At 37.8% G+C, this 26,230-nt stretch overlaps 2 protein-coding genes across 4 annotated transcripts in view; one reads left to right on the plus strand and one right to left on the minus strand.

Moving 5' to 3' along the window:
* The window catches only part of LOC121863615 (ribosomal RNA small subunit methyltransferase NEP1-like), a 37,044-nt gene extending 12,297 nt beyond the window's left edge, over positions 1-24,747 (minus strand). For both annotated transcript variants that reach the window (XM_042362353.1, XM_042362352.1), the window contains exons 1-4: positions 24,427-24,747; positions 7,268-7,420; positions 6,821-6,911; positions 611-819 (exon numbers count right to left, since the gene is read on the minus strand). In XM_042362353.1, the coding sequence (XP_042218287.1) occupies positions 611-819; positions 6,821-6,911; positions 7,268-7,420; positions 24,427-24,576 (603 nt within the window). In that variant the 5' untranslated portion in view covers positions 24,577-24,747. The remainder of the gene's footprint in view (positions 1-610; positions 820-6,820; positions 6,912-7,267; positions 7,421-24,426) is intronic.
* A 154-nt stretch (positions 24,748-24,901) lies between these two features.
* The window catches only part of LOC121863616, a 63,508-nt gene continuing 62,179 nt past the window's right edge, over positions 24,902-26,230 (plus strand). For both annotated transcript variants that reach the window (XM_042362354.1, XM_042362355.1), the window contains exon 1: positions 24,902-25,135. The gene's annotated coding sequence lies outside the window, so the exon portion shown is untranslated. The remainder of the gene's footprint in view (positions 25,136-26,230) is intronic.

A 26,230-nucleotide genomic window follows, 5' to 3' on the forward strand; every position in this document is an offset into this window, starting at 1 on the left:
AGTTATTCTATAGTCTCTAACAAATCAGTAAATACAACTATGCTATTAACTCCTTAAATACAATGATTTTAATCCCCCAATTACAATTTCATCATATTCAAAGGAATAAGTATTGTCCTTAAGGGGAATAAAACATTGTATTCAGGGGTTAAGATATCTTATTAATTGGCCTTATTCACTGTAGTAATCATACTCAGGAGAATGGCATTTCATGCAAAAGATTAAGTCATTGTAGTTTAGGGGTTATGAAGTTTATGACTGCCAATAACAAAAACTACTGCTGCTATCAAGTATCCTGTTTATAACTACCCAAAATAGAGGTCAGTATTAAATTTTACTTCATTCTACTGTATTTAGGAAATCTGCAGGATGCAGTAGTCAAGTGGATATACGAGACTAATCCCCCTGACCTAAGGGTCACTGTTTTGTGCCTGGGGGAAACCCTTAGTCCAATCCCAACCAGGTGTAAATGGGCACCACTACCTACCTTTACAGTTAAGAATGTGAGTGCAGTGATGGTTACACTGCAAATAACCTACAGAACCCAATTTAATTTTTTTTTAATAGAAAATAAACACTACTCCACTACATTATACAAGCATATTCCTACCTTTCCATGAGCCATAGCACCAATAACCACAACAATTGGTTCATTGTTGGGAACAATCTCTCGAGGATTGACCAATTTCGTAGCTGTGAATGAGGTGCCAATTTTTTTGCAGCCAGGAGGGAGATGGTCCGTGACTGGATTGCGTATAACTTTCAATAGCTTCATGTTCCCATCGGAAGCTCGGACATTCAATTTGTGCAAGAGCTGAACTGAAATACAATTTGTTTTATGAAAAAAAAAAATTACATTACCTTGGTAACATAATTTTGTACTACTGCAGAATCCATCTATTACTGCAGTTAGATAGAATGACAGTGAATGCTGGAAGAATGCTTATTGCATATGTGTGTGTTTTACTGTAATTCATTCCACTGTGGTCACCTACAATAAGTTTTATAGACAATCTTAAACATAGAAACAAATTCTGTATAATTAATTTTCCTTCACTTGTAATCCATTAACCTCATTATTGGTAAAATAGTGGGCACCTACTGTACACTCAGTATCAGAGGCCATCTAGTATTAACTAAAATGGAGAGACAGCACAAGCTGGATTGTAGTATGTGTATGTAAAGTATTCTTAGTAAAAATAACTGATAAATTAGCAAAAAATTTTACATGTGCGCACACGCACTGTATAAATACAGTGATCCCTCGGTTAACGAATTACCTTCCATAAGAATATTCAATTCGGTTAATGAAAAAAATTTGGTTAACGAACTCCATACAAATTTTTCCCAACATGTTATCGCCTGCTCACCAGCTGTAGTATTAGTCCGCCAATACAGTAATAGGTTTTAGGGCTTAAATTCGTTACCATTTGAGTAAATATCAAGAAAGTTGTACTATTCAATAATTTTCCAAATCTTATATTAAATTTTTTTAGTCATTTTAACAATTATTTAACATAATTGAAGTACAGAGAACTAGTTTTTAGCGCGCCAAACAGCCACTTGACTCACCCAGAATGGCGTCAGTTTGTGTGTCTGCTCAGTGGAGGAAGCATCTTGCTTAAGACTCTCTTGAACATAAAATATTTTTACAGTACAATTATTGGTCATTCTGAAGTTTATTTTACATATTGACAATACATAATGCAGTGCAGTGGTGATTTAAAGAAAATAATCTTGAATTACACCAAGGGAACTAAAATTTTATGGGTGAAATGGTGCCATGGGGTGACTTCTCTTCCACCCAAATGCCTTCTCTTCAACCTTCTCCACCCCCATTCTAATTCCCATCATCATCATCAACCAGGAGCCTTCTACATGCAAACCTCAAAGTAAGTATACTTTACTGCATTTATTTTTAGTTTATATGTAATTTTCGGTGAGTTGGAACCAATTACCCAAAATCCCATTGAAACAATGGTTTCAGTTAACGAACGACCTTCTGGAACGAATTGTGTTTGTTAACCGAGGGACCACTGTAATTTTAATCTGGGAGATAATATATTAACCCTCTTGTGCATGCAATAAGTTTTTCAGTTTCTGTGACTACAACAAAAGTCATGTGGGACCACTCACATGAGGTCTGGTCAATCTTGGTCTGTGACCAATTTATCACACAAGACATAGTTGGGTTTTTTTTGCACGATTTATACATCACTGACTTTGTTATTGTTTTGGCTTTAAGATAACCTGAAAAAAAAAAAAAATAAGATGAAAATAATAAATAAAAATATTTGTTCCCAGCATCATACCTCAAATATTTCTCATACACCTACCAAGCGAAATTTTGAGTTTTCCAACGGTGCCTCGGAATATTGATCTGACTAATTGTGGGGAGGGTGGGAGAGGAAATACTGTAGTGACAAATGCAACCTACCAGCACGACTGTTGGGAGGAAATTGATAGGACAGCAGAAATCTACCAAAAGTTGACAATTATCTTGAAAAATAAAAAGGTAAATTTTTTTAAAGTTTAATCACCCAGTTCACGTCACCAATGCAAATAGTGCTACCCAATAATCTGACGTGATTCGTGTCAATAACATTTACCATAGGAAGACATCGAGTGAAGAATGAATGATAGTTTTTGTAAGGATGGACATAATGAATGGCAGACAAGATTCTATGATAACAAGAGGTTTGTGTGTAGGTTTAGTTGTAATTTTATAGTGCAGTGCAGTACAGGACAGTGGTCCCTCGATTAACGAACACAATTGGTTCCACAGTCGTTTGTTAACCGAAAATTTTGTTAACTGAATCTATTATTTTAATGGGATATTGGGTAATTGGTTCCACCTCACTGAAAAAGTACATACAAAGTAAAGCCAAAAAATGCATAGTCACAAACACTCCTAGAATTCCCCAAATTGCCATTAAATCACCATATATAGTATATACACGTACAGTACATATACACTAGAACTCTTAAATCACAACTGTAATGTGATACAGGTGATTATTTTTTATCTCGTGCAAAATATATGAAGTTTATATTCAAATTGTTTGCTGTCTTGCAAGGATTCCAGCAATGCAAATTATATTCTCCTAACTTTAGCCTGTTATATTATATAAGATAAAAACTGTAAGCCTAAAACCCTGGCTGGGCAGATCGGGGGAGGGAGGGAGGGAGGGAGGGGGCGCGGGGGGGGAGGAGGTGAGGTGATACGTTAAATAGTTGGCATCGAAGGTCTAATGTGTGTGTTTATTTATCAGTCCTTAAGAGTGACTAAGCTTCTCTCTTATAAAATGCCACTGAAATGACCTGGGAGAATATAATTTACATTGCTGGGATTCTTGTGAGATAATGATTAATTTGAATATAATGCTATAGTTTGTACAAGACAAAAATCTTAGTAATCATTTTGTACATTATTTTGAGTACATGTACAGTAAAGCTTTGCCCTTAGAACAGTGTGTGCATGTAAATAAGTAAAATTACATATATCCAGCCAAAAATATTAGTTGAAAAACTTTATGTAGACAGAGCTTGGATGGCTAAATTTTAGAATGACCAATAATTTTAATATGAAACTGCAAAAATATTCAAGAACACAACTTTCTTGATATTTACTCGACTGGAAACAAATGTAAATATAGAACCAATTACAGTGGGGTATGCTATAACGAACGGATCCTACTACGAATATTCCTATAACGAACGGTTTTACCTATAAAATTGAGAATGCTATAACGAACGCAACTCCTACAACGAACGCGGATGAATACCGGACTATTTCGCCTGGCACATGAATATTGTTGTACCGCGACCCACAACAAGAGCGTCAGGCGCCATCTTTGTCTCATTGTGTAGCCAGTGCACCACTGTTATTGTTGAAATTTCGTCTTTTGATGTGGAAATAGAGTTATTTGTATAAATATTTTGTTATACAAGTGTACAATTGTGACAATGAATCGTTCAAAGCGAGTGAGAAAGCTCATAACTCTTGAAACTAAGAAAGAAATCATAAAGAAATGTGAGGATGGAACAAGCATTGCGAAACTTAGTGATGAGTATGGGATGGCTAAATCGACTATATGTACGATTTTAAAGAATAAAGAGGAGTTGAAAACAGTGCAAGTGGCTAAGGGAATCTCTAGACTTAGCAAAGCAAGGTGTAATGTGATTGAGGAGATGGAAAATTTACTCTTAGTGTGGATAAAGGAGAAAGAAATGGCAGGTGATAGCATTAGTGAAGCTATAATTTGTGAGAAGGCCAGACAATTGTTTGAGGACCTTAAAGCCAGGACTCCCAGTGCAAGTGATAGTGATGTGCCAGTGTTTAAGGGTACCAAGGGGTAGTTTACTGGTTTCAGAAGAAGAAATAAAATACATAGTGTTGTGAGACATGGTGATGCTGCTAGTGCCGATAAGGAAGCAGCTAAGGAACACCATGACATTTTTTTGAATATTATTAAAGAGGGAGGCTTTGTTTCTCAGCAGGTATTCAACTGTGATGAAACTGGACTATTTTGGAAAAAAATGCCTTGCCGTACATACATTACCAAGGAGGAAACTTCTGTCCCTGGCCATAAGCCAATGAAAGACAGGCTTACCCTCCTTCTTTGTGCTAATGCTTCTGGTGACTGCAAAATAAAGCCACTCCTTCTGTACCATGCAGAAAACCCCAGAGCCTTAAAAAACACTAGGAAGACCCGCCTTGGTGTTATGTGGCGGTCAAACCCAAAGGCTTGGGTGACCAGGAATTTATTCTCTGAGTGGGTGATTGAGGTGTTTGGACCCAGTGTTCGGGAATACCTCAGGGAGAATAATCTTCCACTAAAAGCTTTGTTGGTGATGGACAATGCACCAGCCCACCCTCCTAATTTGATGGTTGAATTGCCAGAGGAGTTGAACTTCATCACTGTGCACTTCTTGCCACCCAACACAACACCTCTCATCCAGCCCATGGATCAACAGGTAATTTCTAACTTTAAGAAGCTGTACACAAAGGCACTGTTTAGAAAATGTTTTGCGTCCACTTCTTCCAGTGATGTTAGCTTGAAGGAATTTTGGAAGAGTCACTTCAATATAGCAGATGCTGTATTTTTAATTACCTCAGCCTGGAAAGAGGTTACTGTGAGGTGTCTTTGTGCTGCTTGGAGGCCATTGTGGCCTGAATGTGCCCTTCAAAGAGACTTTGAAGGCTTCGAAGAGTTAGAAGAAGAGGCTGTTCTTCATGAAATTGTGGCTCTGGGCAATTCCATGGGCCTGGAAGTGGATGATGATGATGTTGAGGAGTTGGTGGAAGAGCACAGTAAGGAACTGTCCACTGAGGAGCTGCTTGAGCTTCACAAAGAGGAAAACGAGACACTGAAGCGGAGCTTAACTTCTGAGGAGTCAGGGGAGGAGGAGGACAAGGAGGAAAGCCGCATCATTCCAGCCAAAGATCTCAAGGATGCGTTCTTTTGCTGGAGCAAACTGTCCAAGCTTGCTGAGGATTATCATCCTGATGTTGGTTCTGTGCAAAAGGCCATCAGTGTGTTCAATGACAATGTTATGAACTACTTTTGGAAGGTCCAGAAATCAAGATTGAAGCAGCCAACCCTGGATACCTTCTTTACAAAGATAACAAAAGAACATACAGACAAAGTGCCTGTGAGACAGTCACCAAAGAGGGCTAGGAAGGATGACTCCTCTCCTTCCACCTCTTCTCAATAATTCTCTCCTCCCCCCTCCCCCTCTGCCTCCTGTCCTGCATGCTGAACAACACTAAGGTAAGATAAAGTACCGTATTTTTTACATTTTCCACAGAATTTTTTCAGTGTTAAGTGGTTGTATTTGGGGGCCTGGAACGGATTAATCCTATAACGAACGAATGCTATAACGAACGAGGTTCTGGAACCAATTACGTTCGTTATAGCATACCCCACTGTACTGTATTGGCGGACTAACCGAACAGCTGATGCTCACAACAAAGCGTGTTTCTCCGAAGGCTTTCGTTAATCGAGGTTTTATTCGTTAATGGAACTGAAAATCCTTATGGGAGCTAATTAGTTAACCAAAACTTCGTTAATTGAACTGTTCGTTAATAGAGGGACCACTGTACTGCAATATAGAAGTTGGTGGTTAATGGCCCAAAAAAGTGATTCCTGACCACCTTTAACATACTGTACCACCTAATGATGAGAGCTTAATTTATGCAATGCTTAGGCTCGACTACACTTATGATGGCATCTTCTGTGATGAACTTGACTGAATGGCCAATTAAAAACCATGTTAAATTTATTTGCACGCAAAAATTTGTCTCGAGAAATGACAGGTGCTGTAAAACTACCCTGATAATGAGTTTAAAAACTTTGAGAAAAATTATTGGTACAATTCTCTAAAGCAAATACAGTACAGTACTGCATTACTAGCATCATCTTGTACCATCCTAACCTTAATGGTTTTTACCAACCACTTGTAGTACAGAACATCAAAAAGATGTATGCTAATGTTGTAGTCGCACTACAGTTCTATTTCTGTTACTAGCCTCGTTCATAGAACTACCATAATCCAGTTATTCTCCTTGTCACAGTACAGGTACCAAGGTGCATACCCAAGACTGTTTTCATCACACCCTTCAATATCGTGAATGACACTCAAATTTCCCCATTAACTAGTGAGAGAAAAAAGAAGAAAAGTTTTCCTCAGTATAATGTACTATACTTTCAAACAACCTTCTGAAATAATTATAAATTGTACATTCCCTTATTTCTCCACTAGTAACATTACATTATAAAAAAAAAAAGTCTATTCTGCTGGTGCATAATTATCTTACCCATAAGACCTGCAAATCTCTTGAAGGTTCTTGGTATTCTGCACTGAGGATGGACTTCAATGAGGACATTCTTCTCTGTGTGAATGTACACCTGAAAACAGCAAATGTTTAAACCCTATAATTAAGGTTTTATAATAGAATGGTAGAGAACAATACTGTATCATATTTGAAATTAGTACTGTAGGTGTATTACAAAAACCCTAATGTGAATACTCATTGCTGTACCTGTCTACCAGGTGATTAAAAAATTTGACCTCTACAATTTTAAACAAACCGGTAGACCCTGATTTACAAAAATTTGCAGTTATGAAAACAAAATTTTCTCCACATTTCCATCTACTAATTGCAAGAATCCTGAATTTAAAAAAATAAATAAATAAAAATAATTAGTAACAATCAAACTGTTAAAATAATTATTATTTTTAACTTGAATCCCAGTTATCCTACCTGGAGTTTGCCAGCTTGATTAAGAGGGGAGTCTTGCAGCATTAGAAGGCACTGATGGAGGATATCTGGGCGATAGTTAGCCGGGTCCTTGTTGTACTTCTTCATCAGCCCCATGTGGTCATCACAGTTGAGGAGCTCATAACTTTTACCATTCTATAAATAAGAACAATTATCAGCACTGGAAAACCACTATTGATGGTCTATTAGGTTTGTGATGTCCTTTTAACTTACAATAAATAATAAATATATATTACTAGTCCTGTAAATAACTGATAATACTTTACAGTATTCAGAATTTTTTCCAATGTTTCCCATTGGATCTAACCTAACCTCGCTTAACAATGATAAGATACAATATATTTTATTTAGGTTATGTTAAGTAGTTTAGGTTGGTACATCTTTCATCATACAAACTGTACAATGAAGCATACTTCATGTCTTTCCATTTATAAAACAGTAGTTGGTACTGTAGCATTAAAATTATAAGAAAACAGTGGTGTAGGCAAGTTGATATGGGTGGACGTAGATTAGTGTTCAAGCTGTAGAAGTTAGCAGAGTAAAAATACAGTATGAAAACCACAATTCCTCATCATAGTAATACCCCGCTTTACGGGGTTTTTTTTTACGCGTTTCTACATTTACGCGGTACCCCGCCAGAACCGAAATTCCCACTTTACGTGGTGCATCTACTCATATACGCGGGAAGCGGCGCAGGCAGGGTGCGCACAAGGTCGCCCAGTCATCAAAACATTACCGAGTTCTTCACCCACCACCCACCACAGCCGGCCCAAGTCAGTGATAGAGATAGTGAGGATATGGACTTATATGAACTTTGAGGGGTTTGACAAAGAGGCCCTGCAAGCCTCTGTGGTGGATAGTGATACAAGTGATACAAGTGATACAGATGAGGGCCAATAATCTGCCCTCTGCCTCGGAATCAACCCCCCATCCCCGTGTGCCCAGCCATCTTTTCTACTAATGTAAGTGTTAAAAAACGTAATATTATTGATATTTCTCTTAATTATTAATTGTGTGTGCATACCATCATAAAATTAAGAAGTTATTTTTACTACAACGTAGGTATTGTGTCTGAAAAAGTGGAGTTTGGGGATTGGTCCAGTGTTTATTTCAATTAATCCCAAATGTTCTGTTGTTCACTTTACGCGTTTCCCGCTTTACGCAGGCCTCCATGGGTTCAATTGACTGCGTAAAGCGGGGTTACACTGTATATATGATTTTTCTTGAGGTAAGGAATAAGTCGGTGGGATCACCACAAATTAACCACCCTAACACTAACCTAACCCAGCCAAACTCCCCCCCCCTTCCCCCAAATAGTGTTAGGGTGGTTAATTTTTAGGTGAAATAAACTGGGGTGGAGATTCTTCAGGTGATCCCTTGTTAGTATTGTACTGTACTACAGCATGATACTCTGGAACAGGGGTCTGAGTTAGCCAGTAACTACAGACAAATTTTCGGTGCTACTACAGCATGCCGTCTACAAAGATATCTTTAGTTTAATCTAATCTAAATATCTTGTAGACTCCACATTATAGTAGCATCATTTTTTCTATAGAAGCTAACTTCTTTCCTACCTCAAGAATATCCCAAAACAGGTGGAGAAATTGTCAATTTACATGAAAGTTTTTTTTTTACGGGGAATAGCCCACCCCGGCACAGGTCATCGACCCACATCGGGGCCTAGGAGGCGAAAAAGGTTATATTTACCTACACTGAGAGGTTGCCGGAAAACCATCTTTTTATTGAGACATTGTATGAGTATGGAAACACAGAAGTACTATAACGGGTTATTCTAGTGTGACCGACATCCACAGAGAAATGGTGGGCACAGCGGGCAAGACGTGTGTGACGAGCCCACTGCCTCGCCGGCGGTACACAAGATCCCAAATCCACCGAACATTACCCGTTAAAGTACCTGTAAAAGAGAGAGTGAAGCAACATTGCGGCGAAGAGAAAATGAAGAAATATTGTCAACTAAAGGAGGAGAGTTAGTTAGATGAAATGCCTTTGATTCCACCCAGTTGGACAGAAGAAGAGCCACCCCAGATATGAGAGCAGTACTCCAAGTTAGGACGAATGAATCCCTTATATACTTGAAGCAAATGCTCAGGAGTGAAGTACAGTCGGCCCTTAACATACGCGGGTTTATAATACACGGATTTGCAAATACGCGGATTGCCCCGCCGGAGGAATATTCTGTACATTGAAGTAATTGAAGTACATTCAAATCGCGCGCGGCACCAAACACGGGACACCGCCCGCTCCCACAACCTCACACACACACACACACACACACACACACATAGCTCTCCCTCGCTCAGTCAGTCTCGCTGTAACCACGCTTGTGTTGACATCAGCATTGTAGTTGCAAAAATATTACATTTCCGTGAATGTATTATATCAAGCACAGTATGAATAGAATATCACTAATATAAGAGTATTTTAACTGAAAACTACTAAAAAAAACGAGTAACATATCTTGAACATCGGAAGGTTAGGTAAAGTCTTTTGTTTTCATGTAGTTTATCCTAATTTACATTGAAATGCATTACGTTTCAGCAAAACTACTATTTATTTCTGAGAATATGGAAATGTAATATTTTGCTGAAATGACGTACGTATTACAGTGGAAAGTGACGAAAGCAATGACTCGCTTTCTTTCGTTCAAAAGAAGTTACCGTAATCGCTTTTCAAATGGTTTTCAGTTAAAAAACTGTTGTATTACAATAATATTCTATCCTAATTCACTTGTGATGCAACAGTTTTTTTAACTGAAAACCATTCGAAAAGCGATTACGGTAACATCTTTTGAACGAAAGAAAGCGAAAGTCATTGTTTTCGTCGTCACTTTCCACTGTAATACGTATGTCATTTCAGCAAAAATATTACATTTCCGTGAATGTAGTATATCAAGCACAGTATGAATATAATATCATTGTAATATAACAGTATTTTAACCGAAAACTATTAAAAAAACGAGTAACATCTCTTGAACATTGGAAGGTTAGGTAAAGTCTTTTGTTTTCGTCATGTATTTTATCCTATTTTACATTGAAATACATCACGTTTCAGCAAAACTACTATTTATTTCTGAGAATATATTCATTCAGGCACAGTTTAGGTAAAATATACATGTGCTGTAACATTGTTTTAATTGAAAACGATTCGAAAAACACGTACCCTCTAGCCCTGTTCAAGGAGTAGACTGGGAGGAGCTGTTTGGTGTTTAAGACGATGACAAGGAAAATGATTTTGATGGATTTTAATGAAAATATTCAGAAAGACCCTGGCACTGTCAAGGAAAGTGGCTGCTGAAGGCTTCCAGGACATGGCAGAGGACGAGATTAGGGAGCTAATTGAAGAGCACGACACTGAGCTGACCGAGGAGGATCTACAGGAGTTAGTAGACTCAGGCAAGGAAGAGGAAGCGAAAGGGAAAGAGGATGAGGAAGAGCACCAAGGAATAACGTTGGAGAAGTTGGGGGAGATGACCAGGAATATTGAGGCACTGAAAAACCTGGCCTATAGTATGGACCCCTCCATGGTGCGTGCCCTGAAATTCATGCGAGGGATGGATGACGTTTTCGCTCCATACAAAAACATCATGGAAGAAATGAAAGAAAGAGACGACAACTCCCCATCACCATGTTCTTTGATCACCGAAGGAGAGATTTAACACCATCAATCACTGGCGGCAGTGAGGAAGCAGCTGAATCCACCGTCGCCCCCACTTCACCACCCGTTATGGAATTGAGTGACGATGAGCCCGATGACCCCCGTCCTGTCGCCGAGGATAGGTACTGTACAGTAAAGTGAAATTTTTATCTCTTTTTTTTTTAATAGCTTTTCTTGCCATGTTTATTGTTTGTAAAAATGCACAGCACAGTACAGTTCAGTACTGTACATAGGAAGTGGAGGTGCAGTTATTCACAAAACATTTGTGTTCGTTGTCGGCAGTAGTGACGGTGAGGAGGTGGAGGAGGAGCGGAGGGAGCGAGTTGGGAGGAGTGGTGACCTTGGACGCGGGAGCAGGGACGAGTGGAGATGCCAGCCAGTACATTACGGGTGTATTAATTGTTTTTATAGCTATTTTTGCATTTTAATATTAAATATTGTACATTACGTTTCAACAAAACTACCATTTATTTCTGAGAACATGGAAATGTAATATTTTTGCTGAAATGATGTACGTATTACAGTGGAAAGTGGGATAAAATTGTGACGAAAGCAATGACTTTCTCTTTCTTTCGTTCAAAAGATGTTACCGTAATCGCTTTTCGAATGGTTTTCAGTTGTGGGATTATAAGGCTAATGATAGGATAGAATATTATTGTAATACAGTACGAGTACAACAGTTTTTTAACTGAAAACCATTCGAAAAGCGATTACGGTAAAATCTTTTGAATAACGAAAGAAAGCGAAAGTCATTGTTTTCATGATTTTATCTTTCCACTGTAATATGTACGTCATTCCAGCAAAAATATTATATTTCCATATTTATTTCTGAGAATACCTATATTCATTCAGTTACAGTTAAGGTAAAATATATAGTTGTGATGTAATATTTTAATGAAAATACGATATTGTAGTTTTCTTTTGTTTCAAATTTAATTAACAAAGATTGATGTTTCAAATGTAATGAACAAAAATTTATGTACAGTATCTATAAATAAATTTTAATAAATGAATACTTTGTTTTACATCGTCCTGTGCTACCATACCATGGATTTGGCTACTTTGGGCTTGCTATGATGACGCAAGAGATCTGCCCTGGCGACTGTACTGACACTCACAGCTGGTGGTGCGTTGGTGCATAGTTTCCAATGTTTACTGGTAGTTACTGGTAAATATTTTTCAACCTAACGAAACTATTACCCGTTTAGAGGTCGACCCCCAATTTTTTGCCAAATAATTTGATCTTAAAAAATTGAACTACACACAGGTATATACGGTAAATTAGGACATGGGGGGACCAGTTTTTTTTGGGGTGGAACATATACGCGGATTTTTAACATCCACGGGTATCTCTGTTACATAACCCCTGTGTATGTTAAGGGCCGACTGTAGTTACGGCATCTGTACAGCATTCCCAGCTTTCGGGAAGCAGCTTTAGCAATGTTGAGGATGTGTGGCTTCCATGACATATTAGAGGATATGGTGAGGCCTAGCATATCTATTTTAGAATTTGGCAGAATGATAGCATCCTGAAATATCATTGGTGGGAGATCATCTAATCTGAAAAGTGTAATTGGTAAATACATGTACTCCTCGACTTACGACATACTCGACTTACGACCACCCCAACATACGACCGCTGCAGTCATATAAAATATTTTTCAATTTACGTATTTTCAAGTCCCTACGTTAGTGATCACGTTGTGTACTGACAAAATTTTCGTTTGTAACTCCTTTTAAAATGGCTGGCAAGCGTAAAAGTGAGAGTTCTCGTGGTGCTGAGAAGAAAAGGAGACACCATTTTAGATTTTCTATGTATTATTTTTGCATTTTCGACTTAAGACCAATTTGACTTACAACCTGGTCGTCGGTCCCTAACCCCGTCGTAAGTCGAGGACTGACTGTACAGAGTACTGAGTTTTATTACTATTGAATTTAACCAAGTTTGTACCTCCCCATTCGGAGATGCTGCACAGATCTGCATTGATAGACGTAATGATATCAGCTCTAGAGACAGATCTAGTTTGAGATTTAGGAGGAAGGGGAAAATGTGAAGAAGAGTGAAGAGTAGAATCATCAGCATAAGAATGGATAGAATTAGTTGTAGTGTGAAGTAAATCATTGATAGAAAGAAGGAAGAGAGTAGGTGAAAGAACAGAACCCTGTGGGACACCACTACTGGTAGAGAGAGAGAGCGAGAAATCGATCCCTCGACAACAACTGTCATGGATCGGTTCTCAAGGAAGCTAAATTAGAAAACAAAGTGGGGGAGAGAAACCATGAGAGGGAAGTTTAGAAAGGAAAGACTTTTGCCACGACGAAAGTTTCCCCATAATCCCTAAGAGAGGATGACCAAACATGGGTGCAGTAGGAAAGCAGATCACCAGTAGATCTAACCTGGCGAAAGCCATACTGGTAATCCGACAAAAGAGAACAGCGTTCAAGGTAACGGAGAAAATGGGAGTTCAAGATAATTTAAAAAATCTTGAGAGGGATGAAGTTAGGGCAATGGGGCTATAGTTAAGAGGGACTAGAATGGTCACCCTTCTTCGGGATGGGTTGAACCAAGGCATGCTTCCAAAAAGATGTTAAAGTTTGGGTTTTGAGGCAAGGGCAAAAGAGGCGAGCAATCACGGGCCAGAACTTCAGCACACTCCCTCAGAACACGAGGGGGTATTCTGTCCGGTCCATGCGCCTTACTCACATCCAACCAGGATAACACACCGACAACCCTGCGAGTGGAGATTATAGGAAAGTGCATAGGTTCAGTAGGAGGAGGAGGAGGGATAGAGTTGGAATCGTCTAAGGTGGAGTTAGAGGACAATAAGGTGCCAAAGAGATTGGCTTTATCAAGGGGAGAGTTGGCTATAGAGTTATCAGGTCGGGAGAAAGGAGGAAAAGAGGGAGTGCAGAAGTAATTACGGATGTATTTGGTTTAGGACCAGAAGGATTTACTAGAGGAAGAATTAGTCAGGACAGTGGTCTTTCTATTTATAAAATTCCGTTTGGCCCTACAACGATTCCTAGAAGTAAAGAAAGAGGTGTGGGTAATAGGAGGAGATAGTTTCATAGCTTGATATGCCCTATCTCTCTCCCTGCATGCAAGAGAGCAGGAGCGATCAAACCATGATTGTAATGTGAAAGTTTTGGAAGAATATGGGATAAATGCACTTGTACCACCCTGTATAACCCCAGCAATGCTGTCAGCACATACTGTGGTGTCCCGAGTGGAAAAGCAACATTCATTCCAAGGAAAGTCGGTGAAGAATTCTCGCAAGGATTGCCAGTTTGCCCTCCGATAGTGCCATAGTTGACGTTTAGAGGGGGGTGGGGGAGGTAGTCGTTCCCAGTTTGATTTAATAAAAATAAGATTGTGATCAAAATATCCTAAGGGGGCAGAAATTGAGTATGAATAGTGTGAGGGGTTAGAGGTAAAACAAAGATCAAGAATGTTAGCAAGTTGATCGTATCGATCAGGAACGCGTGTAGGGTGTTTGATTATTTGTTCCAAATCATTAAGTAAGGAAAAAGAAGAGTGACTCAGCTCCACCTGGGTCATCCCTTGCAGAGCCAAGCCACTCTCTGTGACTGTACATTGAAATCCCCTAGGTAGAGGATCTCAGTGTTGGGGTGTGTGGATAGCAACGACTCATGGAACGACTCATGGCAGGAAGTGAGATAGTCAAAGAGTTCCAAATAGTTGGTAGAGTTGGGAGAACAGTATAGGAAACAAAGAAAAATAGTCACAGTTGGTAGAGATATTTTGAGCCAGATGACACCATAAAGGGAAGATTCAAGATCCGTGAGTCGGGCTATAGGTGTACATGTGTTGCAGTAGGCGCATACACCTCCCTTAGAACGGAAGGAGGTATAAAGGTTGTAGTTGGAGACTTGAAAAGGTTTGGGTGAAGCTGCTTTGGTCAGTTGAAGTTCGGAGAGTAGTAAGAGGTCGGGGGAAGAGGTTAATAGATGGTGCTCCACAGTAGGAAAATTGGATCTCAGGTCGCGAATGTTGGAAAAATGAAGTGTGAAAAAGGCCGATCCTCCAGCAACTGTGGTGGCGTCAGTTGAGGCCCCAGTAGTTTGATGATAATCAGGTCGGACTTGGGGTCCACAACCTTCCCGACCAGTGGGACCCATCCCAGAACGCCCCGCTTCAATATTATTGTCAACTGATATCATAGGAGAATAAAAGAATAGAACAGATCAAGAGTGAGTACGGTTATATTTGTTGTGTTGTCAATAGTAAGAGAGACAATTGAGACCCTGCAATTGTGTAAAAATGAGGCAAAAAGACAGATCAGCAACCTGGGACTTGGTAAAAATTTTCGTGATGCCATATGGCAGCAGGGTCTACCATTAGACAACACATTATGCTGCCAATATCGTCCCAGGCGGTAGTACCTCCCTGTTTGGTACCTGCCTACTGTTCCATACACATGAATATTTCCAGCAACTCTTACAGTCAACTTACGACGCAGTTAGGGACCGACGACCAGGTCGTAAGTCGAAAATGCAAAAATAATATACATAGAGAAAATCTAAAATGGGTGTCTCTTTTTTCTTTTCAGCACCACAAAACTCTTACTTTTACGTTTGCCAGCCATTTTAAAGGGAATTACAAACGAAAATTTTGTCAGTACACAGCGCAATCACTAACGTCGGGACTCAAAAATACGTAATTTGAAAAAAATTTGGTACGACTGGGACAGTCGTAAGTTGAGGAGTAGCTTACTGGGCATGCACCGGCTCCTGAATGTATCTGAACCGGCTCCAGTGTTGGTCAAGTCTGGTCTTGAAAGAGCTCACACTCGGTGCATTCACCACACACTCTGGCAGGTTGTCCCATGAATTCACAACTCTCATTCCGAAAAAGTTACCCCACAGTTTTCCGGACTTGCGGCTTCTTTAACCTTGAGCTGTGACCCCTTGTGGGGCGAGCGTCCGCCAGCTCCAGGTATGGGCATTCGACTGAGTAGTGCCCTTTGAGATGCTTGTACACCTCAATCAGATCTCCCCTTGCCCATCTGTAGAATAAGCTTGGCAAGTTCAGGTGCTCCAATCTCTCAGGGTAGTTGAGGTGCCGCAGTGCAGGCACCAGTCTGGTGGCCCTTGTATTAGCCCCTGTCTCATAGGCAGACGTACTTATATAAATGTGGGATAATTACATTAGACTTGTATAACTATCACCCCCTGTAACTTTCCACTAGCTATGAGGTTCATGTTCAGAGCACGTGATAAGGTGTGTCCACAGGAAGGCGCGTCACTTAATGCTAAGCTCAGGCATAAGTAGCCGGCTCCCTGGCCACCCATTGCAGGCAGTAGTTTGATAACCCTGACGAGAGGTAGATGTTATTAGAGCCATCCCTGATGTGCTCCGTCTTTCCTCGAGGGAGGACGTTTGATATATTCCGTTCTCCTCGAGGGGTCTCTACTCACGAACACTTCCACTCTTACATCAATCGGACGTATTTAGTAGAGCTAATCTAAGTTAGCCTCCGTCCTCATTTAACACTCATAGCTCATTGAGATAGTTACGGTGATAATCCTTTTTGAAAGTGTACATAGAAACCTTTTATAATCAACAAAGAAAGGACAGTTGGATTTCGTTACTGAAAACCCAATAAACTTTTATCTATGTTTTAGTCGTCTAGAATATAAGGTAACATGCTTCACAAGTGATTGTTACAAGTGGTGACAACCCAGGAAGGTTGTTACGTATATGACAGCTTCACAAGTAGTTGTTGTACAATGGTAACAGTCACCCAACAGATACACAGTTGGTAAAGGTAGAGATATTATGTTCTCCCCATTACTGTGTTACACTGTTATACAAAGAAGTAAAAGCTACATCGGCAAAGCGCAGCTTAAGAGGACCCAGTCTAGGACCAGTCTAAGGTGACCAGTCTACAGTTAGTCAAGTGTACTCCAAGTAACCGTGACAATTTTGGTAACAGAAATTATTTGTTACACCGTAGTTGAGTAACAGTTGAGATTATCTGTTCTCCTGTTACTCCTACTGATGAAACAGAAATTAAACAGTTTCACCCTCCTTTGGACATTTTCAATCAGCTGACAGCCCCTGGCATATCTTGAGGACCAGACAGGGTGACAGTACTCCAGATGGGGAAGCACTTCACTCCTTGAAGATTGTTATGAGGGACGAACCGTCTAGATATCTGAACAACCCTCTTATAAGACCTAATAACTTAGTTGCCTGATATACTTTCTTCTCCCAATTACCCAAAAACTTCAGTTCATTGTCAGTGTACACACCTAGGTTCTACTATGTAGCCTATTTTAAAATACTAAAATAATAACATCTGTAGAAAAAATGAACAAAATTGAACGCCTTCTGGTGTTAGCCATCTCCTCCATGATTACTGTTGTTCCTTTTAACGGGTGTTATTGTAAGTTTTAGCCAAAAATTTCAAATCAAAACTCCCAGTTTTTCACTATAGCCCTTGGTGCTAAGGCCCATATGCAAGATCAGCCGTGGTGTATACCATGCTGTAGTACTCCCATGGTTGTTATGCAAGAAGCATTTTTGGTTGAAAAAAAGAAAAATATGTATGACTCATTATTGGAACATGGGGAAATTTCGTGGTACACGTACCCCCCGTCCGATGATCACTACGAGGGAACTATTTTTGAAACCAAAAGAAAGAAAATTGATTTGGATGGACATAAAATGTATAAATCTGCAAAGGAATAATATTTTTTATACGATATACTCCATATAGAACAGCACATGCAGAATTGTATTGTTCTTTTTAAAAGCGGTCCATGTTTGTGTACGAAAAATGCCGCCAGCCTCTACTTGTCTCATCGCCGTTTATATCCTCCAAATTCGCCTAACCATCATAAAAGGTAAGCCTTTAAGATAACTAATACAACTAATTTATGTGTAGAAATGTATTGAAATCAAATTAAACTAAAAAAAAGTCATAAAAGGTCTATTTGAAGAGTGGTGAGAACAGCTTCCTCTGAGATGGTGAATGACATCCTTTATCAGAATTAATATCGACCCAAATTTCGTAATGAGGGCAATTAATAACAGTCCAGCACTACCAAAATAATTATTTCTTTAGTATAAATACTTTGTGCATAAATTTCACACTTTAATATGTCCAAATATGCCGGGTAACCAATGCCAGGTGAATCCAAACTGGTACATCCGTGATGGTCGATGGACGTCCTTTATCAGAATTAATATCAACCCAATTTTCGTAATGAGCGCAATTAATAACCGTCCAGCACTACCAAAATAATTATTTCCTTAGTATAATTACTTATTAGCCTAGATTTCATATTTTAATAAGTCCAAATATGCCAGGTAACTAGTGCTAGATACTTCCCAGGCACGTTTCATTTGTGTATCAGTTTAACCACAATTTGCTACTAATAAGATAAATTCAGTGACCTAAATTCATGTTTTATTTATTTATTCCGTTAGTGACTCAATGTATTACAAGAAAGAACTACTTTACGACTTGTTTGGGCCAACAGTTGGAGTGGTGATATTAATTAACTTTGCCATTCACACTGGTAGAATCAAATGTAGATATATTGGCTTTGTATGTCCATGATTTCAACAAAAATGAATAAGTCCTTCTAAAGTAAATGGAATTGATGATATTATTATCTTTTGGCCATCCAGCGAATTTAATGATTTTAACTTGACCGATTTTTACCAGTTAAGTTAGGTTACGTTAGATTAGTTAAGTTGGGTTAGGTTAGGTTTGGTGACATTGAAATTATGTTTTTTCAAATGCCAAGTAGGTGGATGACCTAAACATTCATTTTACCAAATTGATTATGAGTAGATTAAAAACATTTGTTGTGTTTTTTTACAAATTCAGACCCCGTAAAGTTCTAATGACAATCACTTCATGATAGATGTTTCACCCTATACACTAAAGCTGCTTTATATAAGAGGAAAAAATTAGCACCAAATTGTATTGTTAACACCAAAAGAAGTCATTGATGATAATATTTAATAACAATATTTCAGGTATTACGACCTGGTCGTCGGGACGGAACACTGCCGTAAGTCGAGGAGAAACTGTAATACATTCTCATCTTTAAACTCCTTGTAGCTTACCTAACTCACCTTGATGCTCCACTCAATTATAGCTAGATGTAATAATTGTAGAAAGTAATCACAGGTATGACTCCCTTTACCGTTAATTGTTTTTATATTACAATTCTTGGATATTCAAAGATAATGAAATTATGAATCTTCAATAAATGTGATATACGTAAATTCTAATGATGACAATAGAAATATGTCAGACTTGACTAATTAACTGTAACCAGAAATTAACCTCAGTGAATTTGTCCTTAATCCAACCTTTAAAATATGAAAGACAGTATAGTGTACTTTATTTTATGAGAGTTAAGTCAGTTTCCAATTAGGTTAAGTTAGGTAGGTTAGGTTAACATTTTTATATAGATCATTAAAATTTTAAAGGGCTTATAATTTTTGTTCAATGAATTTCTCCAAAAAAGGGATCAAAGTTTTGGAATCACCATAACAACATACACTACAGTGGTCCCTCGGTTAACGAGCACAATCCGTTCCAGCAGGTTGCTCGTTAACCGAAAAACTCGTTAACCGAAACCATTGTTTCAATGGGTTTTTGGGTAATTGGTTCCAGCTCACTGAAAATTGCCTAAATTCAACAAAAAAGGTAGAAAAGTACACTTACTTTGAGGTGTGTATGTAGAAAGCTCCTGGATGATGATGATGATGGGAATTAGAATGGGGGTGGAGGAGAAGGGAGAAGAGAAGGCATTGGGGTGGAAGAGAAGTCACCCCATGGCACCATTTCACCCATAAAATTTTAATTCTCTTGGTGTAATTCAAGATTATTTTCTTTAAATCAACACTGCACTGCATTATATATTGTCAAAATGTAAAATAAATTTCAAAATGACCAATAATTTGCTTGGAAACACAGAAAAAAAGCGTTTAGTTGAAGAGAGTCTCAAGCAAAATGTTACCTCCACTGAAAACAGAGAGAGACTAACGCCTGTCTGGTGTGTTAACAGGCTGGATGGCACGCCAGAAACTAGTTTCTTTACCTTCAATTATGTTCAATAATTGTTAAAATGACTAAAAAGTTAATATTAAACTTTTAAAATTATTGAATAGTATAAACTTCTTGATATTTACTAAAATAGTAAGGAATTTAAGCCCTAAAACCGATTACTGTATTGGCGGACTAATACTACAGCTGGTGGACCGCCAAATGCAAGCGAAAACATGTTGAAGTCGGCTCGTAAAAAACTCGTTAATCGAGGGATTGCTCGTTAACTGAAGTTAAGAATCTTATGGAAGGTAAATCGTTAACCGAAATCTCGTTAACCGAGGCGCTCGTTAACCGAGGGATCACTGTACAGTACATTAGAAAAACAGTAATTTTTTTTCGTGTGTGTTGCATATCAAACTAAACAAATCTGAGTTTCCTTTGGAATTTTTATTTTATATTTTTTTTTAACAGACAAAATTACCCTCAATATTTAGATGTTGGAAACTTATAAATATTAACCCTCATAAATATAGATGTTTCAGAATTCGCAAATTTAACTAACACAATATTAATGACTTTATTTTCACTTACAGGTGGAGATACAGCTGACTATTCACCTTTCACCAATACTGAAGAAACAAATCTTGGTATCATGATTGATGGGGAATTTTTCCGGTTCCAGGGAAGATTTTGGAATTTGCTTTCTAGCTTAACCTCGGAACTGGTTCCCAAACTCAGACCAGACAAAATTGGAGACTTTCCGTAAAATCCCCAAATTACTCATAGACCAGAAAAAATGCAGTTTCTGGAATTTTCTGAACATATACCTTGGAGAAATCATAACATACTGTATGCCTTAATTATTATTATTTTTTTATTTTACACTCTGCATACATACGTGGATATTACGTATTAATTTATTTGTGAAATTTGTGGATGAATTTTTCTTTTAAAATACTTTACTCTTGATCATCCATATACAGTATTACCCCGCTTAACGCGCTTTCACTTAACGCGTTTTCGCATATACGCGGTGCCTTGCCAAAGCTGAACTTTCACTTAACGCGGCATTTTTCATCATATACGCGGTGAGTGTCCGGCTCGAGAGCTATTTTTAGATTCGCACCACCCGCCACCCTGCCACCCTGCCTGTTTTAGCTCATAAAATTCATACAAATTACCCAGCCAGAATATAATTTACATTGCTGGAATTCTTATAATTTGGTGATCATTTTGAATATAAACAACATATATTTTGCATTAAACATACAATTTTTAGATAAAAATTGTTCTCTAGGTAATTATGTTATCTTTTGTCCAAAATATATGACATTTATATTCAAAATATTCCTGGTCTTACAAGGAATCCAGCAATGTCAATTATATTATCCTAACTTTAGTTTGAGGTATTATTTATTAAAATTTAGTGGTTATCCCACACATCTCCTTGGGACGGTTGGTGGGGGGTGGGGGGGAGGGAGGGACCGACCGACCGACCATCTGTTACCCCGTGAAGAATTATTTTTTTTTTTATTAACTGAAGATATTTGTTTTAGCTCATAAAATTCATACAAATTACCCGGTCAGAATATAATTTACATTGCTGGAATTCTTATAATTTGGTGATCATTTTGAATATAAACAACATATATTTTGCATTAAACATACAATTTTTAGATAAAAATTGTTCTCTAGGTAATTATGTTATCTTTTGTCCAAAATATATGACATTTATATTCAAAATATTCCTGGTCTTACAAGGAATCCAGCAATGTCAATTATATTATCCTAACTTTAATCTGAGGTATTATTTAATACTAAATGTTAAAAACTCTTGAATGGAGGATTGGTGGGGGGTGGGGGGAGGGTTGGGACTGACCACGCGGTTGGAAGAGGGGGGAAGGCAAGGTGGGGTACTTTGATTGACAGATAGTGTCGAAGAATATTTTTTTTTTTTTATTAACTGAAGATATTTGTTTTAGCTCATAAAATTCATACAAATTATCCGGCCAGAATATAATTTACATTGCTGGAATTCTTACAATTTGCTGATCATTTTGAATATAAACATCATAGATTTTGCATTAGACATACAAATTTTAGATGTAAAGTTTATTCTGAGTAAATATGTTATCTTTTGTGAAAAATATATGACATTTATATTCAAAATATTCCTGGTCTTACAAGGAATCCAACAATGTCAATTATATTATCCTAACTTTAGTTTGAGGAATTATTTATTACTATACCTGGTTTTCCCCCAAAAATTTCTCAGAGGGAAGAGCCAGTGAGTGTAGTGTGAGAAGAGGGGGAGGGAGTTGAGTCCATTATTTGAATGGACATTAACTTGGCGACTGTATTTCTCTATTTCTCTTAAGTATTAATTGTGTGCATGTACCATCATAAAATTAAGATGTTATTTTTACTACAACATAGTTATTTGTCGTCAAAAAGTGGAGTTTGGGGGTCGGGCTGGGTTCTATTGGAATTAATCCCATATGTTCTGTTATTCACTTAACCCGGTTTTCACTTAACACGGGACCCTCTGGGTTCAATTGACCGCGTTAAGTGGGGTACAACTCAGTATTATAACATATCCTGCTTTTAATAAAGGCTATACAGTATTCTGAAATAAGCATTATCATTGTATTCTTATCCTTATTATTATTACAGTTTATATTAAACATTAAAAAATGCAGGAATGATTTGCAATTAACATTGCAGACTGTATTGAGGATATTTTTAAACCCTTTAATTATCAACTTGTTCTATGTTTAACATTGTTAGTCTCTGATTAGTTAGTAGAATTTCATGACTATACCTACTGTATATGGGTTCCATGACATTTGCTCACAAGATGAACGTAATCTAACCAAACATGTCTTCATTTCCATAATAGTTGAGTACAGTATATGCCTTGTAAACAAATGTCTGCACACTAACTATATGAAGGCTCTCTAGTGAGGATCCATATACAGTATTTACATGTAATATTTTTCCAAATAAAAGACTATTTAAACAACAGAGACTTTTCTCCGACTTCTGGTTTAGTCCATGTCTTAACATATTGTATACATTTTTACTCCTGACATTGGGAAAGTGTTCATGTCTTGCTTTTTTGGAGGGGTATTTATTGTATTACTATAATCAGGTGGAGACAAGTAGGAAACATTATCTCAAATTTTCATATCTTGTAGATAACTGGCCTTGTATAATATGAAAGTAAAAATTTTGGTATAAAGATAATTTCCTGTTTGATAGAAAACTAACAGTTATGGTGATATTTTTTCAAGATTTTATCCTAATTCATCTGTACAGTGAGTTCATCACTGTCATAACAAAATTATAATACTGTACCTAATACTGTACTTCGGTATATTCTACTGACTTCATCCACAGAACAGGCCATAGTTCTCTTTATTTACACTCACCCAACCCCAAGTTCATGAAAACTTATAACTTTATTGTTAGATTTAATACCGATAAAGAAGAAAGGAACAGATATTACACTCTATTCCTACATTTTTATGGTTGTCACAGGCTTTATTTACCTATATTCACTGTAAATGATCGTATTTTATTCCCAGAATTGGCTTATAATCCAAGAAAATAGGAAAATGAGGTGCACCTTAGCTTGGGATTCAAGTTTTTTATGCTCGTAAATCGTGTAGCACGAGCAAACGTTTTGTGCCACTGACAACGTTTTCAGGGTGCAAGCATACCAACCCCCAAGTCTTCCGGCAGTTGATACACCTGACTACATTACGATGACGTAGTAACAACAAACGAGTCGGGTATCACCATGGCCCATCTTGAATAATCACAACATTTTCACTCCATTGTATTACGACTGCCGGGATACCACGGCATGGTGTACACCACGGCTGATCTTGCATATGGGCCTAAAAAGTAACTCTCTGGTCGTCGTTACAACAATGGAAATGAGTTTTTAACCATTTGGTAAGCTATCTTCTCTTAAACTGACATAATCTAACTTAAACGAAAATTTGGATAATACTTGAGGAGTGTGGTCTGGCACTGATGCTAACTCCTTGACCTAGGAACAAGACATACTTTATATCCTCTTTGCCTGTGTTGAACATGATGAAGTAAGTCTTATTCCTGGGTCAAGGAGCCAGTGTTTTCTATATATTTACCAATATTACCCATGACTTACCCCATTAAATACAACATTACTCATGACTTACCCCATAAAATACATTACTCATGGCTTATCCAATTAAATACATTACTCAGGAGTCATGACTTATGCCATTAATACAACATTACTCATGACTTACCCCATTAAATACAACATTACTCATGACTTATGCCATTAATACAACATTACTCATGACTTACCCCATAAAATACAACATTACTCATGACTTACCCCATTAAATACAATAATTACCCATAAATAATATCTACCTTAACACTTTCCAGGTTTGCTCTTTCCAAGACGACAATAAGTCTCGTCTCTAGATTCCGGATGTGTCCCGCTGTTATTTGTCTTTGAGAGGATTCCTCTGCGCTATCATCATCATCCTGGTTCTCTCCATATTTTCTTTTCTTCCCCATGATCAACAGAAGGTAAGACAACACCTACTGTATGGTGTTACTCCACTGATCAACAGAAGGTAAGACAACACCTACTGTATGGTGTTACTCCACTGATCAACAGAAGGTAAGACAACACCTACTGTATGGTGTTACTCCACGTGTGTCTGTCTCCCTTACAGTGTGTCAACAACTTGTTCCGTTAAGTGCTTGTGGCTTCAACTGGATCATAATTTTTTTTAATTGATTAAATGTGTGTGTTATATTTTATTATTATTAATTAATACATATATAAATATAAAAACTAATTTTTATACAATAAATTCGATATTTAAAGATAAATGGTCAAAATTAGAGGAATTTTTCTGTCACAGAGGGTGCCAGGTGGTATAGATTGAAACACTCCCACCTGAAACAGGGAAGTTGTGGTTCTCTCAAGAGTAATGGAGGGGTGTTACATACAGTACTTGCCACACTGGTCTTCTCTCGGCATGGCGAGGGGTGTTACATACAGTACTTGCCACACTGGTCTTCTCTCGGCATGGCGAACTCAAGTTTAGGTGGTCATTAGGTATATAAGGTAAACAATTGGGAGCTGTACACATGTACTGTACTATACATTGTTCGGTCTTTGGTCAGTTTATAGTCTTACACCGGTCATTCTTTCGCTGTTACACTGTCTTTATATATATTTTGCAATGTTTAAACAATTCTAAGACATATTTCTTCTTAGATATTTCCACCGGAAATTATGGATAATTGAGATAATAATTTCTCAACATTATTACATTCCCTCAGTCACAAGTTTCGTCATGTCTTGTTTAGTTTTACCGGAGTAGGTAGTATTGGACCAGTCTTTATTTTGGTATTAAAAATAGGTTGTTCCTATGGTGTTGATGAATTTCGAATGAATTTGATATTAATTTCTGCCGGAAAACACTAGATTTTGAGATTAACCCCCCCCCCCTCCCAACAATCATTACGGAAAAGTTGGTTTTTAAAAAATAAATAAGTAAAATAAAATACCAACCAACTAGCAAAATCTGACCTGATCTGACCTAACCTAACCTAACCTAACCTAACCTAATCTGTGTTCATGCCCCTACAGCTTACCTTAATCTGAAAAAGAATCGGGTTCATTAGAATATGACGTCCAATGTGTATGAACCACTATCTTGCATGGCAGTAAACAGTGACATCACCCACATGACTCTGACCTATATATACTGTTAATGAATGTGATGTATTTCTTTGTGTATGAACCTCTGTCCTGCGTTGCAGTGAGAAGTTTTACCACCCTCAGTGTTAATACCTGACTGAATTACTCCAAGGTTTGTCAATAAATTTGTTAAACTAAAATAAAATCTGGGTTGTCAAGACAGAGGTAAGGAGTGATGCGTAAAGGGTGTCAGACTCCGCCAAAAGTAAACAAGACATGGCAAAACTTGTGACTGAGGGAATGTAATAATAATGAAAAATTAATATCTCGGTTATCCTTAATTTCTGGTGGAAATGTCATAGAAGAAAAATGTTTTAGAATGGTCTAATCATTATGAAATAGATATTAATAACAGCGAAAGAAAGACCGGTGCAAGACTATAAATTCACCCAGTCTTTTTATATCAGTGCACCATTCTATCTAACCCAGTGGTTCCCAAACTTTTTAACCTGACGC

The sequence above is a fragment of the Homarus americanus genome, unplaced genomic scaffold, assembly GCF_018991925.1.
Source record: "Homarus americanus isolate GMGI-L3 unplaced genomic scaffold, GMGI_Hamer_2.0 scaffold41366, whole genome shotgun sequence".
Taxonomy (NCBI): domain Eukaryota; kingdom Metazoa; phylum Arthropoda; class Malacostraca; order Decapoda; family Nephropidae; genus Homarus; species Homarus americanus.